This window comes from Pangasianodon hypophthalmus, chromosome 14 (genome assembly GCF_027358585.1).
Source record: "Pangasianodon hypophthalmus isolate fPanHyp1 chromosome 14, fPanHyp1.pri, whole genome shotgun sequence".
In the NCBI taxonomy this organism is placed as follows: domain Eukaryota; kingdom Metazoa; phylum Chordata; class Actinopteri; order Siluriformes; family Pangasiidae; genus Pangasianodon; species Pangasianodon hypophthalmus.
Genome location: NC_069723.1, coordinates 19,882,210 through 19,900,575, shown reverse-complemented (window position 1 = coordinate 19,900,575; position 18,366 = coordinate 19,882,210). Strand labels below are relative to the sequence as shown.

The 18,366-nt window shown below is 36.3% G+C and overlaps 1 protein-coding gene across 1 annotated transcript in view; it reads right to left on the bottom strand.

Annotated features, from left to right (window-relative positions):
• The window catches only part of wdr95 (WD40 repeat domain 95), a 28,128-nt gene that overhangs the window by 5,733 nt on the left and 4,029 nt on the right, over positions 1 to 18,366 (bottom strand). Inside the window, exons 3-22 of the mRNA XM_026934670.3 lie at positions 16,598 to 16,651; positions 16,433 to 16,516; positions 16,184 to 16,249; positions 14,251 to 14,481; positions 12,713 to 12,798; positions 12,330 to 12,422; positions 12,074 to 12,119; positions 11,936 to 11,982; positions 10,773 to 10,890; positions 10,453 to 10,522; positions 9,710 to 9,950; positions 9,153 to 9,258; positions 8,147 to 8,298; positions 5,421 to 5,523; positions 3,736 to 3,842; positions 3,556 to 3,635; positions 2,310 to 2,364; positions 2,167 to 2,212; positions 1,516 to 1,575; positions 1,203 to 1,365 (exon numbers count right to left, since the gene is read on the bottom strand). Coding sequence (XP_026790471.3) covers positions 1,203 to 1,365; positions 1,516 to 1,575; positions 2,167 to 2,212; positions 2,310 to 2,364; positions 3,556 to 3,635; positions 3,736 to 3,842; positions 5,421 to 5,523; positions 8,147 to 8,298; positions 9,153 to 9,258; positions 9,710 to 9,950; positions 10,453 to 10,522; positions 10,773 to 10,890; positions 11,936 to 11,982; positions 12,074 to 12,119; positions 12,330 to 12,422; positions 12,713 to 12,798; positions 14,251 to 14,481; positions 16,184 to 16,249; positions 16,433 to 16,516; positions 16,598 to 16,651 — 2,008 coding nt within the window. The remainder of the gene's footprint in view (positions 1 to 1,202; positions 1,366 to 1,515; positions 1,576 to 2,166; positions 2,213 to 2,309; positions 2,365 to 3,555; positions 3,636 to 3,735; positions 3,843 to 5,420; positions 5,524 to 8,146; positions 8,299 to 9,152; positions 9,259 to 9,709; positions 9,951 to 10,452; positions 10,523 to 10,772; positions 10,891 to 11,935; positions 11,983 to 12,073; positions 12,120 to 12,329; positions 12,423 to 12,712; positions 12,799 to 14,250; positions 14,482 to 16,183; positions 16,250 to 16,432; positions 16,517 to 16,597; positions 16,652 to 18,366) is intronic.

The window sequence follows — 18,366 nt, the reverse complement described above, 5'->3', positions numbered from 1 at the left end:
TCTTGGCGCGTGCAAATATCTTAAATATTGGCAACCATACCTATTATTTCTTATTATGAGATTATTATAAATCAAATAGATTATTCTGCCTTTTTAGATGCCTTTACACATTTCAAGCTTTAAATGTTCCTATTCTACTGGCAGATAATTTTGCTTCTTTCTAGAAATGAATGCTTAAACTTAGAAAAAATATCTGCCAATAGAACAAAACTATTTCAAGCTTGAAATTAGTAAAACAAAATATCTAGAAATAGATTAAATAATCATATATTTATTTTACTATAATCTTACAAATGGAAATACTAGGTACATCTGAGAATATTCAAGATATTTTCACTTGCTAAGATGTGATTTTTGCAGTGCAACTGTGCTCAAAGTCATAGGACAATAAAACATTAAAATACAGTATGTTGTCAATATATTCCAAATTACAAACAGGATATTGTCCTTTTCCGTATATGATTGAACTGTGGAAAATAGCCAAAAATGAAGAAAAATCAGGTGTTGACTAAAATTGAATTACTCTCCCACTAATATACTTCGACATCTACTAAAATAAAACTTACATATATTTCACTTTCTAATCTTAAGATCATGTCAGGTAAAGAGACAGTTTAACGGGTGCAGCAGTAAATGCAGTTAGTCTGCTTCAAGATGTCTGAAGACGTCTAAAACCTTGCTAGTTAAGTGTGCTTTGTTGGATACCTGTCATATCTTCATCAAAACAGAGGAGAGCACTTACACGCTCTGTACAGATGAAATTTAGTCAACAGAACTGAATTGACTGAATTAATTAATCTTAAACAGAGATCAGCTGAGTGAAGAGATGATGACGAGGCTTGTGTTTAAATGCCATGAGTTACTTTTACCTCAGGTGATGACACAGAGATGCAACTCATTCCCCATTGTAAATATAAAATTCTTTAACATTTTGCAATAATTTTTTTTTCTCTGTAAGTAGAGTAGGTTATACATATGGGTAGTCATATATAGGTAGTCTTTTGGGGGGTAACCAGATTTTAAAATGCTAGAACTTAAGATATATGCAAAAGAGAAACCCTTTTCAGTTCATGAAAGCCTGTAATTTTCAGAAATATAGTAAAAAATATGAAATTTAGACCATGTGAAGGGTTTCCTCAGATCGCCCCACATATTATACATTAAAAGACATTGTTAATGATAATCAGAAAAGACTAAAGCACCTTGAGTGTGGTCCATGTGTGGAGGCAGAGGTGTAAGAAAGCGGCACAGGATATGTCCAGACACCACGTTCCACACAATGATTTCTCCATCATAGCTGCCGGTAGCAACCAGAGAGGGAGGACACTGGGCTATACACAAAATGTCCTCTTTGTGTCCCTTTTTCTATTCAACAATTAAATGTGAATCAAACATTTCAGAGAGTCTTTAAATCAAACAAGTCAATATACATCATATTTCTTAATTAGTCATATTTTAGGATAGTGGAGTAGTGATTTTCAAATGTGTGTGTGTGTGTGTTTGTGTGTGTATTACCAGATCTTCTTGCCATGAGGGTTGTGGCCTATGAACATGATGAGTGTCATCTAGTATGTCCTAAAAAACACAGCTGATTATAGATTTTAGGGGAAAAAAATACTCAACAACTTCACTGAAACCTGTATTTATGCCAGTATAACTAGGTTGTAGTATGAATAGGAAAAAGCGAGAATCTTTTCTAGCATAGATGACACTGTCATTCAGAATGTAGGTCTGAATACCCTACGGTTTTAAATGTAGACAGTTAACAGATCATCAAGAAGCGATGAAAAGAAAATTAGATTCTTGTTTACCTTGAAAACATTTAAGACTTTTTCTACAAAATCCCCTTCTGGACAAATTTGATGCACATATTCTTCAGTATTATCACCCTCACATGCTCTAAGCTGAGTTTTTTTTTTACCAGTTTCTAATTTGTGGAGTGTGTTTTGAATAATGCATTATCATACACAGCGAGATGAAGAAAGAGCGCAGAGTGAAGGTGCAAGAGATTCAGTAAATGAAAAATGGTAATGCGCTGCACAGTGATAAACAGGAGAATGGTGAAGGGAAGCAGGTCACAGCAGTCAGTCTTTTTATGAGAGCCATCTGGGGAATTATGCTGATATGAAATGGGAAAGCTGGTCTGCCTTGTGCCTTTATACTCACTAAGTAAACGTCAATCCTTCGACTCCAGCCAACTGACATCACAAATCTGCTAGGATAAATGTGAACCATGAGTCAGCTAAAAATGTGAAAAACAAATAAGAAGAAAAAAAAGAAATATGGGTTGTGCTGAAGTGTAGGCTCACGTATTCGTGTGCACTTGCAGATAGGAGCAGTCGCAGATCTCACGGCTTTCATCCTCTACAGAGAAACACAGAACATTCTCTTTAGTTTATATCAACAAGTAATAGGTCTGCTGATCATAGTGGTCTTCCCCCAGGTGATTATGTAAATAATATGAGATCACATATTATTGCAATGTTATGCCCTGAGATTGCACCTGAATTCAAGTACTCATGCAACAGTTTGTGAATAATATGGAAAATGAATATGTGAAAAATTATAAAACATGCCTAACATAAAAAATTAACATGTGAAAATACACTTAATGTCCACCTGTACTCCTGTGCAGTCATGCAATTATCCAATAAGCCAATCATGTGGCAGCAGTGCAATGCATAAAATAATGCAGATGCAGGTCAAGAACTTCAGTTAATGTTCAAATCAAATAACAGAATGGGGGAAAAATGTGATCTCAGTGACCATGGCATGATTGTTGGCACCAGACGGGCTGGTTTGAGTATTTCAGAAACTGCTGATTCCTGGGATTTCACATACAACGGTTTCTAGAGTTTAGCACAGAATTGTGCAGGAAGCAAAAAAACATCCAGTGAGCAGCAGCTCTGTCAGCAAAAAAGCCTTGTTGATGAGAGAGGTCAGAGGAGAATGGCCAAACAGGTTTGAGCTGACAGGAAGTGTATGTTGACTCTCATAACCACTCTTTACAAGCATGGTGAGCAGAAAAGCATCTCAGAACTCAAAACACATCAGACTTTGAGGTGGATGGGCTACAACAGTTGAAGACTGCATCAGTTGACACAGGTTCGCCAAAACTGGGCAGCTGAAGATGGGAAAACAGTCCCTAGCATGAATGTGCAGGGATACAGGTGTTCCTAATAAAGTGGACAGCAAGTGTATATTTATTTCAGATCTAGTAATTCATTTTCGCGAAGGCATAGAATTTAGTTTATCAGCTTTTAAGACTTTAGAATTTAGTTTATCAGCTAATTCAGCTAATCAAACCCATTTGCTTCAGACAATCAGTGTACTTGATTGGCCAGATTAGCTCTATTGGATTAGTGCTGAATTAGGATGCAATTAATAACATTATTCAAACACACACCTTGTAAAGACATGTTACAGAATGAAGAGTTAAGAGTAGGGATGAGATTATACATGGTCTTTTTTCTGCACTCATGCTGCACTATGACCTCTGGTACTTTATATTTTCTTGCATGTCTACAAACCTACATCTGACTTAGCCTACCGCACCTCGGCTCAGTATCTTCAGGCAGTGGCCATTGTGGAAGTTCCAGATTTTGAGACAGCCATCTCTGCCACCTGTTACAAGTCTTTAAAATAAAAGGAGTATTAAAGCAAGTGGAAAGAATCAAAGAAAAAAGGAAAATGCTATGTCATGTACATGCAATTCTACATGGAGAAAAAACAGACCTTCTTCCTTTTGGATCAAATGACATGCAGGTTATGGCAGAGTCTCCGTGAGCACCTCCATACTCAAAGAGCTGGCTTCCTGTGTCCACATCCCAGACTTTTACGATCTAAAATAGAGCAAATCGTTTTTGAAAGCCCTAGTCAAAAAAGACCGCAACAACCAAAAAAGCAAAATGGAGCTCCCATGCTGTTATCAAACTCATAGCTAGTAAGGATTTAAGCAGTGCCGTGGAGTAGCTACACAGTAACATGATTACTAGCTATTATGTGTGCTGTTTTCAGATTAATGTAGATTTTTCAATAGCTAGCTTTTTTCCCCAAGAAGCTGTAGGTGTAGCATTTTATCTTTAAGTGCAAGGAAACAATGTATGATCAAAATAGTACCTGTTTAGATGGAGTATGCCAGGCAATCTCATGTATAGTTTAGACTAACAACTAGCATCATCAATCACAAGGATGAAAAGAATGACAAACATTAATATTTATTTCATAGCAAATGCCAAAACGTAACTATTAATACCCACTAACTAGCTAGCCAGATACTTCTATTACTTTTTTGGATGATTTTTGTTTTAACGTAATGTAAGTAATGTAAAGTAAGTAACTGCCTCTTACTAAGAGTGTTTTACAAATGGAAAAGCAAATTTTTTTTGTAATGGCATTTCCTAGCTGTAAATGTAAGTATCAGTGAATCTTAACATTGGTTTTCCTCAGTTTGACAGTGTTGCATCAGTGTAATTAGTGTAGTTTTCTTAGTATCTAGCTACTTTATCAAAAGGGTAGTTTGCCTGTAGCTTAGCTAGACTATATGGCCAAAAGTATGTGGACACCTGACCATCACACAGCTTGTTGGACATTCCATTCCCCCTTAAACAAGGGCCCAAGAGTGTCTCTCTGACAGTCCTAGGATTTGAACTCACAACCATCTGGTCACTGGCTCTAGCACTAAAGTAGCACCACAATGTAAATTCAAGCCAGATTTTCAACAACACTGTCCACTACACGACATTGTATTGCAGTGGTTCTCAAAGTGGGGTCCGTGGACACCCAGGGGTCATTGACGAAGTGACGTCAGTGTTACAGTGGTGGAAAATACAACCTAGCATTATTTATTATTGAGTTCTTATAGTTATTAGCCAGTTTGACTGATCACTTGAATTGAATGGGTTTAATCCCGACCTCAATAACTCAAAACAAGTAGGCCTATTAACATTGTCAACTTGGACCGAAGGTGTTCTGTCAGTGGAAAGTTCCAGAATAAAAAGCTGTATTACTCATGAAAATGAGAAATGTTATTATTGTCCACATTATATACTGAGCATAGTATTTGTATATTTGGATTTTCTCATAAATCTGCATCATGGGGGTCTGTGGAATTTATTTTATAATATAAAGGTCCTGGCTGCAAAAAGTACTGCCGTATTGGTATGTGTGCTCAAACTCTTTAGAAGTCTAAGAATAAACAGCCTTGTTCACACAGCGCACATCATCAAACACACTGCTGTTCACACAGAGCACATCATCAAACACACTGCTGTTCACACACAGTGCGTCATCAAACACACTGCTGTTCACACACAGCGCGTCATCAAACACACTGCTGTTCACACATAGTGCATGGCAGAACCTCATCACATCAGCAGAGGAATGTGTACAGGTGTTTCTGAAAGCTCATTTGAACTTACTGATGCTTCAGTGCAGCTCACAACCTGCCGAAACTCCTGACTGTATTCGCAGCACAGTACTGCCTCCTTATGGGAAATGATATGGCTGCCTTCAGGCTGTGATCTGATATACACAAAGAAAGATGGAAGCAGATTGAAGAAGGGTGCATTTTATTTAACTCCATATGTATCAACAAGTCAGGTTCGACTCTACAGAAATGACTTCGGAATTTAGTTAGAATTTAGTCTTTGGTGATTCTCACAAACTAGCTATTTCTTTCCCATTATATGAATGCTACCAATCAACAACTTCTGAAGCCAACTATCACATCATCTCAAATTACTGGGCAGTTGAACATGCTTCGCAGGAGACTTCTTTCTTCTATATACAGGAACCTACAGACATCTGTGATTGGATATCATCATTTTACTTGTACTTTCAGCTATTTTATCTATTTATAGTTATATTAACACTGCTGAATGTCCACAAAGCAAGTTAGTTCCTGTTATCACTCACGTGATAGCAGCTATAAACAGTTGTTCCCTCACTTTATCCTTTCCAGTGGCAGAAAAATTAAAGGGAACAGCTTACCTTTACTGTTGCAAATTTTTTTATTTATTTATTTTTAAAAAATCTGTTTAATATTAGCCTGTAATTTTGCCAGAGCAATTGCCATAAGTCCCTGTGAATGAGTTGATACTATAGAAAAAAAAACAGATTAGGATGAATGCATTAAGATAAACCTGTGATTTGCCTTACAGCAAGAAACTATTATTTCTGTTGCTGTTATAAAATTAATCAAAAACCTCAGATTTGATAATTCAACAGTGCTGTGGTATAAACTTATATACTGTACAATGTGTATTGCTTTGTAGTATGCAAATGAGTACCAGGATATCTGATAAATAAAGCTCACGTTCATGTTTTCGGGTCACAACATGGATACAGGCATCTTGTTTGATTTCTTTAAAGGTACTACAAAGCTACTTTAAAGCTACTTTAAAGGTAGGTAAGATTTCATTGAATTGGTTTTGGGGGAAAAAATCATTTAGCGGTTGAAAGAATGTTCTCTTACTGGTGGCATAAGTCAATTGATTTTTTTTTCCTCACTGAAAAGAGCCAGAATTCCCATCACTACTGTTTAAATGAGTTAATAGATGTCCACAATTGGCTAGCAGTGCTATGAACCACAGAGGATAAGGACATTCTTTCCATCCAGAGAGCAGGGCCAATTAGGCTCTCTTGGGTTCCCAGCCACAGACATTAATTTTGCTTCTTTACACCACCACAATGTATTTGAAATGAAGCAATCAAGATGTGATTGAAGTGTAAAGTTTCAGCTCTAATTCAAGGGGTTTAACAAAAATATTGTATTAACCGTTTAGGCAATTTATTACAGAGTCCTTACATTTTCACAGGCTCAAAAGTAATTGGACAAACTAACAATCATAAATATTATGATTATTTTTAATACTTGGATGCAAATCCTTTGCAATCATTGACTGCCTGAAGTCTGGAACCCATGGACATCACCAAATGCTGAGTTTCCTCCCTTGAGAGGCCAGAGATGCTTGGCCAGGCCTTTACTGCAGCCACCTTCAGTTGCTGCTTGTTTGTGGGTCTTTCTGCCTTCAGTTTTGTCTTCAGTATGCACGCAGTGCATGCTCAATTAGGTTGAGTTCGTCAGACATTTAAGAACATTTAATTTCTTTGCCTTGGTTGCTCTTGGGTTGCTTTCGCCTGTACCATGAAGCGCCGACTCTTGATTGTAGACTTTGACAATAATATGCCTTTTTTTTTTAGATTTTATGAAGGAGTTTTTCTTCACCAAGGAAAGAATTCTGCGATCATCCACTTCAGTTGTCTTCCATGGTCTTCCAGGCTTTTTGGTGTCACTGAGCTCGCCAGTGCATTCCTTCTTTTTAAGAATATACTAAATTGCTGATTTGGCCACCCCTAAAGTTTCTGCTATCTCTCTGATAGGTCTGTTTTGTTTTTTTTGTTTTTTTCAGCCTAATGCAGGCCTCTTTCTCTTGCATCAACACCTCTTTGGACCACATGGTGAGAGTTCCCATGAACAGCTAGTCTTATTACTTTTGAGCCTGTGAATATGGAGGTACTATGTAAAAATGGCTGTAATTCCTAAACGGTTAATGCAATATTTTTGTTAAACCCCTTGAATTAAATCTGAAAGTCTACACTTCAATCACATCTTGATTGCTTCATTTCAAATCCATTGTGGTGGTGTATAGAGGCACAATTACATAAATTGTGCCACTGTTCAAATACGTATGGACCTGACTGTATCTCAACCACACATAATGTTCTAGCAAGTCTAGCAAGTGAAGAGAGAAAATTGCATTTAAACATTTCATTCCGATTCCACATCAGCACACTGACTGTCTAAAAGCAAAAGCTTTGAATTTAACATGTAATAAATAAAACATAAAAATCAGAAATATGACTATGTAAACAATGTATATTTTATATCCACCTTTATTCACAACCTACAGTTGTTTTTTTAAACCAAAACATGAATTCTTCAGAAAGCCTATGCAATTTTAGAAATTTAATGAAAACATTTATACATTTTTTGGGAAATATAGACACTATAGTTGTCAAGTGTGTCATAAACAGCTATTTATAGACATAAATAGACATAGTTTTCTTCATTATTGGCTGTTTCTTCTAATAAATATACTTTATATTTAGTTTAACTGAAAGCATACTGTACAACACAACCTACTTGGTATTGAGGGAGAGTAAAGAGAGTGAATCAGTGGCTACATAAAGGCTCTTCACTGCAGTGAAGTATAGGCAGGCTGACAGCTCCCCACGCAGACAGCTCGCTTTTGGGTGGGCATCAAACAGACAGCACTGATCTTGGATGTCCCATATCTAAAAAAAAAGTAAAACACTTCCACATGTCCAAATCCAGTGTAGATCAATATTTTTCTGTTTTTCTAAATGCCAGTACACACTGGACACAAGTGTTTCAGTCCACACATGTTATAGCCATGTAAAACTCAAGCTTACACTGTTTCTTCATTTGCTTGTGTGATTGAATCATAATTACAGGAAAATCACATACATTTCACATGTGATCATATTGTAAGAACACAGGTCATATAGTATGTTTTTCACTTGTGATTTGATGCATAATATGTGATCATGTTAAAAAATGGGAAATTGCATTTCACCATGCTAACCCTGGCAATTGCACGCTGAAGTCAAGTAAACATGTGGAAAACTAAAAACACGTGTAGTGCATGTAAAAGTCCACATGTGAAAATGTGGGAAACATGACATGTGAATTGTCTAAAAAACATATAGTATGTAAAACTCTGTGAATCATTTCATTTGTGTGACTTTTCTGTAAGGGAAACTCCATATACATCCATTACAATAACAACAATTGTACATACAATATTCCATGTATTTAAAATTATAATAATGCATTTACTTTAATGTCTACCTTATGAATGGACTCGGCTGAATTTCTTAATTTGTGAGAAGCTAGGCTTACTTAATGTGACACTTGGTCATGCTAAAATCTACAAGCCTAGGTTTGTGAGGTATTTTTGAGGCATTTATATTCTGCCAGATTTGGTTTCTTTGATTCTAATTTCTGGCAAAAGTTTATGTCAGTTCAATCATCATGGGAATAAACATTTGCAACTCCAGTTGTGCTTTGTACTTCATGTCAAAACAGAATTTCCCATTTTCCCATTTTTTCCCAATTTTTCACTCACCCTGGCAGTGCTGTCTGAGGAGACGGAGAAAATGCGGCTGTCCTCTGAGGAGATACAGAGATAGAAGATGGGAGCAGTATGACCTTTCAGAATGCCTGTGGGCCTCCTATCATTGGCAGAGCATTAAACATAGATGTGCCACCACTATTCAGAACAGAGAAAGATCAAACACATTGCTGCCACGCCTGAGAACAGGGAGGTCGCGCAAACACATTTAAAATTAAAAAAGCCCCCATGCGCTCTGGGATGCTAATGAGCAGTGCACTCCAACTGGGAGCTCATATTCTGACAGTATATGGATATTTGGACCATTAAAAGATACATACACAGATATGAGCATTGTGTTACACCCCTACTATATTGTGTTTGTCCAGTATGGAAGCTATTACTCTCATTTCTTATACTTTGCCATTTAGTTATTATTCAATTTCCAATCCACTATGCATCATGCAGTGTAACAGCATGGGTCCAGTTACTTGTATAACTTGGGAAAAGAAAGCTACACTTTAGTCAGAGGAAGGAGGCATTATTATTTACCACAAAACTCATGAGCTCACCCCGGAAGATGAGGATTCCACATGCGTATTATTCTGTCCATCCCCCCTGTTACTAGCAGATTATGCCTCTTGCACAGGTCAAAAGTCTTGACTCCTTTATATATGGAAAAGACGGTCTGGTCACAGGGTGCTCTGGGCTGAGGGCTGCTGATGCTAAGTGCCCCTTTTTTGGGTTTACCCTCATACATCTCCTTAATCTCCTTTAACTGCTGTTCAACATTAGTGGATGGATGAATGCAACCTTGGAAAAAAAAATAAGTAAAAACAATTTTATATGTAATACACCTAAAAGTAATAAAATTAAGCTCTATAAATAGTCTTAAACCCTGACACATACTGGCATGTGCAGAATTCCCCACATGCACTGAGGACCAGGTGACAGGTGACTCAAAGCCCCTTTTCTGTGTAATGGCATGCTATTCAAATAAGATTAACTGGAATTTCATTACATCAAGGTCCCTGACAGATCCCTCGACTGGCAATAAATAAAATGGATTAATTGCAGAGTAAGTGCAGAGACCTATCCTCTAAGGCCAGACTGAAAAAAAGGAGAAAAAAACCATACTATTTTCAGACTTTAATGAGGATTAAAGGGAGATGATAATCACTCTGTTCCCTCAGGCAGTGTGGAGGAAAGCAACCTTTTGTCTGTGATAGATTCTGTCTGAACCACTCAAAGTCAAAGCTCATACTAATGATCATTACAGATGAAAAACAGCACAGAGGTTCATTTTATATCTTACCAATAACGAGAGCGGAGGCTTCATGGTTTGACGTAGATACAATGGCAGGAATGCTTTTAATATATTTCAACTGAAATAACAGGTTAAATTAAATAAACATACAAACAAACAGACAAATAAATAAATAAATAAATAAAGTATCATTTTATCGTGTAATCCCAGTTTCTGATTATTTTCAAAAATCCACAATGTTTCCATAAAATTAACACTATAAATTACTTTTATGTTCTTGTAATTGGCTTGAATGTGATGCTATGTAAAAGCTGCGTAAAAGACTACAATGAAATTTCTTTATAGTGTTATTGAAAAAAATGTGTTACCTCTGTTACCCAGTCTTGATGGACTTTCCATCTAATGTACGTCACGTTTGGAGACTGCACTGCATAATCAATGCCAATACTGGGCACATTTTCAACCTTCGTCAATTTCTTCCACATCCTATAGGGAAATTTATTATAAAGTGCTACTTAAAGGGGCAGTTTGTAATTTTAGCACCCTCTGCTGCCTGTTAGATGAACTGCAATTTCTATTGAAAAAAACACTGACAACATTGCTTTTTTCCTCCTAACTAATCATACCCAATGTTGAAAATACATAAATTGCCTTTTAAAAAAAGTGGTGGACCTGAGCCGGAGTGTATTTCTGGGCCAGAAAAATATGCAAAAACAGAAAAGTAAAACAGAGAAACATGCCAAATCTATAGAATGACTTTACTGTGAATGTCTATTTCGAATGTGGCTTTAAATTTATTTATTATAGGTCAAGAAACTTGAACTGCAAACTCTGTCTTTAAAGAAAATTTGAACAAATCATTTTGTACTCAAAGCATCAACACAAAAAAATGTCTTTCCCAGTAGAAAATTATTATTTATTTTGCTTATAATTTATACCCATAATAATTTTTTATATTTTGATTGATTCATTCATTATGCTGATCTTACCTACAACCTATATGCACTTGCCAGCCACTTTAATAGGAACACCTGCACATCTGCTAACCTAACCCCTGCCCCAGCTCAAAACAGTCTGGTTCTCTGAACTCTCTCATCAACAAGGTGTTTCTGCTGCTTACTTGTTTTTTGCACCATTCTGTATAAACTCTAGTGAGAGTTTCTGAAATACTCGAATCATGGCACCAATAACCATGCCATGGTTAAAGTCACTGTGATCGCATTTTTTCTTCATTCTGATATTTGATGTGAACCTTAACTGAAGTTCTTGACCTACATCTGCATGATTTTATGCTTTGTGCTGCTGGAAGAATGAGCAGGTGTTCCTAATAAAGAGGCTGATGAGTGTATATGACCATTCAGATTTTTCAATTAATTATATATATTTTATATACATGTTAATTTTTTAGAATTTATTCATATGGTATATCTATCTCAAAACAATTATAACTGTGAGACCTTGCATGACTTACTTTATTAAGTCTTTAAAAGCAAGCATGAGGCAAATGAGGATAATTAATATGCGTGTTTACCTCAGTGTCTCCCCCACAGATGTTATTAGTATGATATTCACACAGCCCTAGGATGAAAAAGCTACATAATTAATCAACTAATGCCATGAACCTCACTGCTTATCTGCCTAAATGTGTATTCATTAGGACTATGCTTACCTGAGTATCACCATATATGATAGCACATTCATCAGGGCCAGTATAGCTATAGACAGATGAGAACAAAGTCACTAATCTCACAGAAAGTGTAAGGCTTTTATTAAAAGAACTTCGAGATAGATAATAGCTTTACAAAGCAAGGCAGTGTATATTTCATTATGTGCTATTTTAATAACCTAACAACCTAACTTAGGTTCTTGACTGCATTTTCCAGAAAATTATCTCATAAAGTATATGCTTCTGAAAGTGCTCTCACCAGTAGTCTAATTTCAGAGGCATGGTTTCCAGGGAATTTATTTGACAGTAAGGCTCGAGTGAAGAGAGCTCATACAGCTGGATTTCTCTATCCCTAAGGCACAGAAAATGATATGAACATTTCAAGCACATCAAGAAGACTGTCTCTAAGGTATAAACTGACCTTTCTGGGACATCCTCAAGTAACTAGATAAACGTTAGTCAATGTAAAGGGCAATAAGCTTTAAAATAGCTTTTGCCATCGACCTAATTTTAACCACACATTAATAAGACTTTTGTATTACATTGCATTTTGATGTCCACCCTACCTGGTAATCTTCAGGCCTTAAGATAAGTTTTATACAACAAATAAACGTGTAGACGAAGATAACAGAAAAAACTCACCCTGTTCCAATGATCAGCTTGTTGTACTGCGGCATTGTGATAAAATCAGTGGCCCACTTTTGTGTCCGTCCAATGGGTCTTTCATACTTGGCAGAATTGAAATAAATAAAATAGTAGAGAACATACAATTTTATTTGTTCGATTTATATAGTACCTTGCTAACAGCCATCTCATATAGCCATGCAATCTCCATAGACAAACATTTGCAGGAGAATGGGTCATAATGATGAAGTGCTCACTGACTTTAAATATGGCACTGTCATAGGATGCCATCTTTGCTACAAGTCAGTTTATGAAATTTCTGCCCTGCTAGATCTGCTCCGGTCAAATGTAAGTGCAATTATTGTGAAATGGAGGCATATAGGAGCAACAACAGCTCAGCCATGAAGCGGTAGACGACACAAATTCAAAGAGCGGGAATGCTGAGTGCTGAAGCATGTAATGCGTTAAAATCGCCTATTTTCTGTTGCATCACCAATTGCAGAGTTCCAAACTGCCTCTGGAAGCAACATCAGCACAAAAACTGTGCATCAGGAGCTTCATGAAATGGGTTTCAGTGGCTGAGCAGCTGCATACTAGCCTAAGATCACTATCTGTAATGCCAGCTGTTGGTTGGAGTGGTGTAAAGCACGCCTCCACTGGACTCTGGAGTGATGAATCAAGTTTGGCAGAGGAGGAATAATGGTCTGGGCTGTTTTTTTCAGGGTTTGGGCTAGGCCGCTAAGTTTCAGTGAAGGGTAACATTAATACTACAGCATACAAAAACATGAGGCACATAAAGACATGGTTTGATGTGTTTGGTTTGGAGCAACTCCAGTGGTCCTCAAGGGCACAGAGCCCTGACCTCAACCCCACTGAACATGTTTGTTATGAATTGGAATGTCCATTGTGAGCCAGGCCTTCTCATCCAACATCAACAACTGGACAAGTTTCCAGTGAACAGATTTTCTGGTCTTTTCTCAATACAGGGAAATGTGTTAAAATTCTTGCCTGTGATAATCACACATGCTATGCACACTGTAAGCCAAAATAAAAAAGTCCTGTTAAATATGATTTTATATAAAGAACATTTTAGGCAAAATAATAGAAAATTTATATTGTTTTGATGAAAAAAAAAAAGTTTATAGGAACATTTATGAAAACAGATATTCAGTTTGCCAAATCATAGATTTTAATACTTCCACTGGTGCAATAATATGCCACTGAATATTATCTTCCTTGTAAAAGTTGTACTGTAGATATTTTGTAGTTGTACTGAAAACTCTGAGGTCACGTTGTATGTTTAGCATAAAGTGAAATGTTGAAACCTCTAATTCATGAGATCCTGACTTCTCACAAAGAGAGCGTCTTTTAGTTTAGGCATCTGGATGTGTCGTAAAATCTTGGACATGTTTTGTCATTCAGCAGTGAGCTTCTTTTATAACGTCTAAGGAGATTCTTGATGAAGTTCTTTAGTGAGTGAGGATATGTTCAAGATTGCTGTCCTGTCACATTGATTATTACTGGTCATAGAAAATCACAGCAAAAGCATTACTCACAAACACACTTTTGTTCTTCCTCAGCTGAAGTTTGGAGCTCCAGTAGTTGACTGTCCCGTCTTCTCTCACAGTCACTATGGCTCCATCAGGGGTGGGATGGATCCTCAGAATGGGCTCACCATGCGTCAGGGGCTTTATGCTGGCTGGCAACGTGAAGGCCGCCTGCTTACCTCGCACCACTGACTCCTCTTTTTCTGTGTACTCCAGCTGCATGTACGTGCAGAACTCATCCTAAATGAACACAAATTATAATTTGAATACAAATCATATTCAGTTCAATTCATTTTTTATTAGTGTAGCACTTTTAACAATAGACATTGCAAAGATGTTTTATACATAAATCCGGATGAAGATTTAGATACATAATGACAAGGAGAAACTCCCTGAGACAAGAAACCTTGTGAGGAACCAGACTCAAAAGGGGGCCATGCAGTAGTGGGGTTATAAATCATTACCGGGATGAAAAATACTTTTGTAATAGTAATTTGTTACTGTTCATAAGTACTATTTAGGAAATTTGTACTTTACTCAGGTATTATTGAATTGAAATACTTGTAATCTTTCTCAAGTAAATTTCCAAGAGAAAAACATACATTTTACTTCTTACATTTTCATTTTGACCTTTTGAAAGTAATTATTACAAATTTCAAATGGCATGATATTTTTCTTTTTTCCATATTTTTAAAAAAGATGTCTTTTGCTGGAGTTACCGATTCATTCAGGATAAGGTGCTGTTTATATAATCTTCGTATATAAAAATATAATGTATGATAATTTAACATTAACTTTGTTAAATTAGCTTGTAAAGTTTTGTAATTTATCTAGTTAAATTTGCTAGATATTTATGTTTTGTAATTAGCTAGCTAGTTAAGTTTTGTCAATTAGCTAGTTAAATTAGCTAGCTAGTTATGTTTTGGTTTTGTTGCTAATATGTCTTAGCATTCATTCCAAAGGGTTACTAAACATTAGCTAACCAGCATTCCAAGTTTTAAGTTTGTCTGAGCCAACATGGTTAGCGAAATGGTTAGTCATGTAGGGTCAGGCATGATGAACCCTCCCTTGATGAACCAGCTCCTTTAATCCTTTAAAAATGTTTATTTTTACTCTATTTTAAATATTTGTATATATTTAAGTGTAGATACTTTTTAAGTTTCATTCAAGAGGCATTTTTTTGCCTGTACTTTTAAATGAGTAAGATTTTGACACAATACTCTTAAATTTACTTAAGTACAGTTTCTCTGTACTTTTCCCACCCCTGATCTTTACAGTATACATGTGTAGAAGTGCTAAGTGCATTGAAAGAATGCTTCATTTGAGCAGATTGTGAATAACAGACATGGGATGAGCACAGGACATTAATAATTACAGCAGTTACAAACCTACAGAAGAGATCTACAGGTGAGATGCTCCACTAAAGCAAGGGTGAAACTTGAGCATAAACTGTTTTTTATGAAGTACAAAATATATAGACATGGCAGCATTACTTGAAAATATTTCAGAAATGAATTTAATTATGTGTGTAAAAACTGCATGCAGCATAAAAAGACCAGCATGAAGGAGCAGATGGGGCAACAGCTTTACACGCACATAAAGTGTGAAAAACAATTTCTTTATCTTTAATTAAATGCTTTTTCTTCTTAGGAACTCAGGACTTAATGTGCAGATTGCTTTACATTTTTAATACTCAGTAAAATGAATTCAATGACTATTGCTTTTCATGACATTGACATTGTCAACAAAGACATTGTTTCATACGGATTAACTTGTATTGCTTTAATAAATTATTAGTTCTTTTGTGTAATTTTCAGTCCTTGGGGCTTCTTCATTAAGAGAGTGTGTGAAGAATATGCAATGGTACATTAGGTAAAAATGTCCCTTCTTTGACTGTGTAAGCTGGAGTGAATTGCATATAATAGCTTTGTATTATTCATACCCATCCAATGCTACTTCGTCCAGAGTAATCAATCTTCATGAAGAGCTCACGGATTTGTGCATCAGTCTGTGGCATTTTGAAAGGGGTCAGAGGGGAACAGTGAGTGAGAGAGCAGATACAATGCAAAAGGTTTTGTGATATGGAAAATAATTTAATAGTTATCTGTATACACTAACAAAACACTTTAGGAAAAAAAATGACTCGATGGGAACGATATCATCTTTCAGCAGTAATTGTACTGTGACTTACAATGGCACGCAAACCTAAACACCTCTTAATGACAAGTCGAAAGTGAGGGAGATCCAGAAATCTGCTGCCAGCTTTTTCAAACTCCTGCCCAAAGAGATGCTTGAGTCACTTCTACTGTAATGTTAAAATATTACACACAAAATGGTGATATTTCAGCCAGCTTACCTCAAATGCTAATTTCAGCTTTGTGAGACTTTCAAGGGACACCTTCTGCTCGATCTGCAGTGAATAAATAAATCTTATATTTTCTCATTGATGATCAATATACAGCACTAACTGTGACACAAGACTTCATCTGAATTCAAAACCAGAACCTTAAATGTCCCTTCATCACTGAAGATTTTCCAGAGTAACCTTTAAAAAAAAAAGGTTTGTGCAGAAGCTCACTCAGCATGCATGCATTCATGTCTGTGATTTCAGCCAATTATTTTTTTCTCTGCCTTAACAAGCTGTATTTTATTTCAAGTTATTTTAAGCAAAAGGTGAGTGGGATCAGAACACTGCAGAGAAATAAAATACACACTTCAACTTGGCACAGCGACCAAAAATCTGCGCTTACCAGCCAATTAATGAATTCTGAGCACTATTTAAGAAGACAGAACAAGAGATGAAGAAAGAACCAGCATGAGAGATGCATTCAAATTCGAGCACTTCAAGAGGACCACTGGGTGGATACATTAGGAATAATGTGAAGGCAGAGGCTCAAGGATGTTTGTAGTTATGGAAGTAGCCACCACAAACAAAAAAAGACAAGATCTCTGTTAATTTGACATAGTTTCCTAGCAACATGGCATTTCAATTTACCTGTAAGAAACCTTTAGACAGCAAAGAATGGACTGTAGCATACAGTACGTGTATCTGTCTAACAATACATCAACAGTGAAACTCGTTTGATAAAAGCAAGGAGTGGCCTGCCATAATCAGTTGTGCCTTTCTACATCAATCTGTCTATTAGCGAGAATCTAAGAAAGAAATGGAAGAAAAGCACAGATTAGTCAGACAGGTTCATGGTATTAATTATTAAGAGATAGTGTAACAGCATAAGTGACATGCAGTCACATGTCTAGTGACTCTGCCTGACATTTTTTCCTTGATCCTTTCCTTTCCTTTGAACTCATGGACATGGTTCATGGACAGTCATTATTACAGAGTCAAACTGACATCTTAAATGATGGAAAAAATAATATTAAAAAGAAGAGGCCTCAGTAAGTGGCTAAAATATTTCAATATTCTGAGGAAAAAAAAAATTATTTCCTGATTATTTCTGACTATATATATATTGGAAACCAATTAGTATATATATATATATATATATATATATATATATATATATATAAACCATTGCACAGACCATCGCCTCATTGACCCAACCACAGTTATGTGTAGTTCATAGTTCATAAACTTATGTTAATTTACTAATTAGTCTTACAGGCATACAGTCCCCTCCAAAAGTATTGGAACGGCAAGGCCAATTCATTTGTTTTTGCGATACACTGAAGACTAATGAGTTTGAGATCGAAATATGAATATGAATCAACAGATTCAGAATTTCCACATTCATTTTGTGATATTTACATCTAGCTGTGTTAAACAACTTAGAACATGGCACATTTGGCAGTAGACTACCCAATTTTTAGGTGAGCAAAAGTATTGGAACAGATCGTCTTAAAGTAACACTTAATATTTGGCTGCATATCCCTTGCTTGCAATAACTGCATCAAGACGGCGACCCACTGACATCACAAAACTGTTGCATTCTTCTTTTGTGATGCTTTTCCAGGCTTGTACTACAGCTTCTTTCAGTACAAGTTTGCTTTGGGGGGTTTGGGGTGTCTTCAGTCTCCTCTTCAGAAGGTGAAATGAATGCTTAATTGGGTTAAGGTCTGGTGATTGATTTGGCTAGTCTAAAATCTTCCACTTTTTCCCCTGATGAA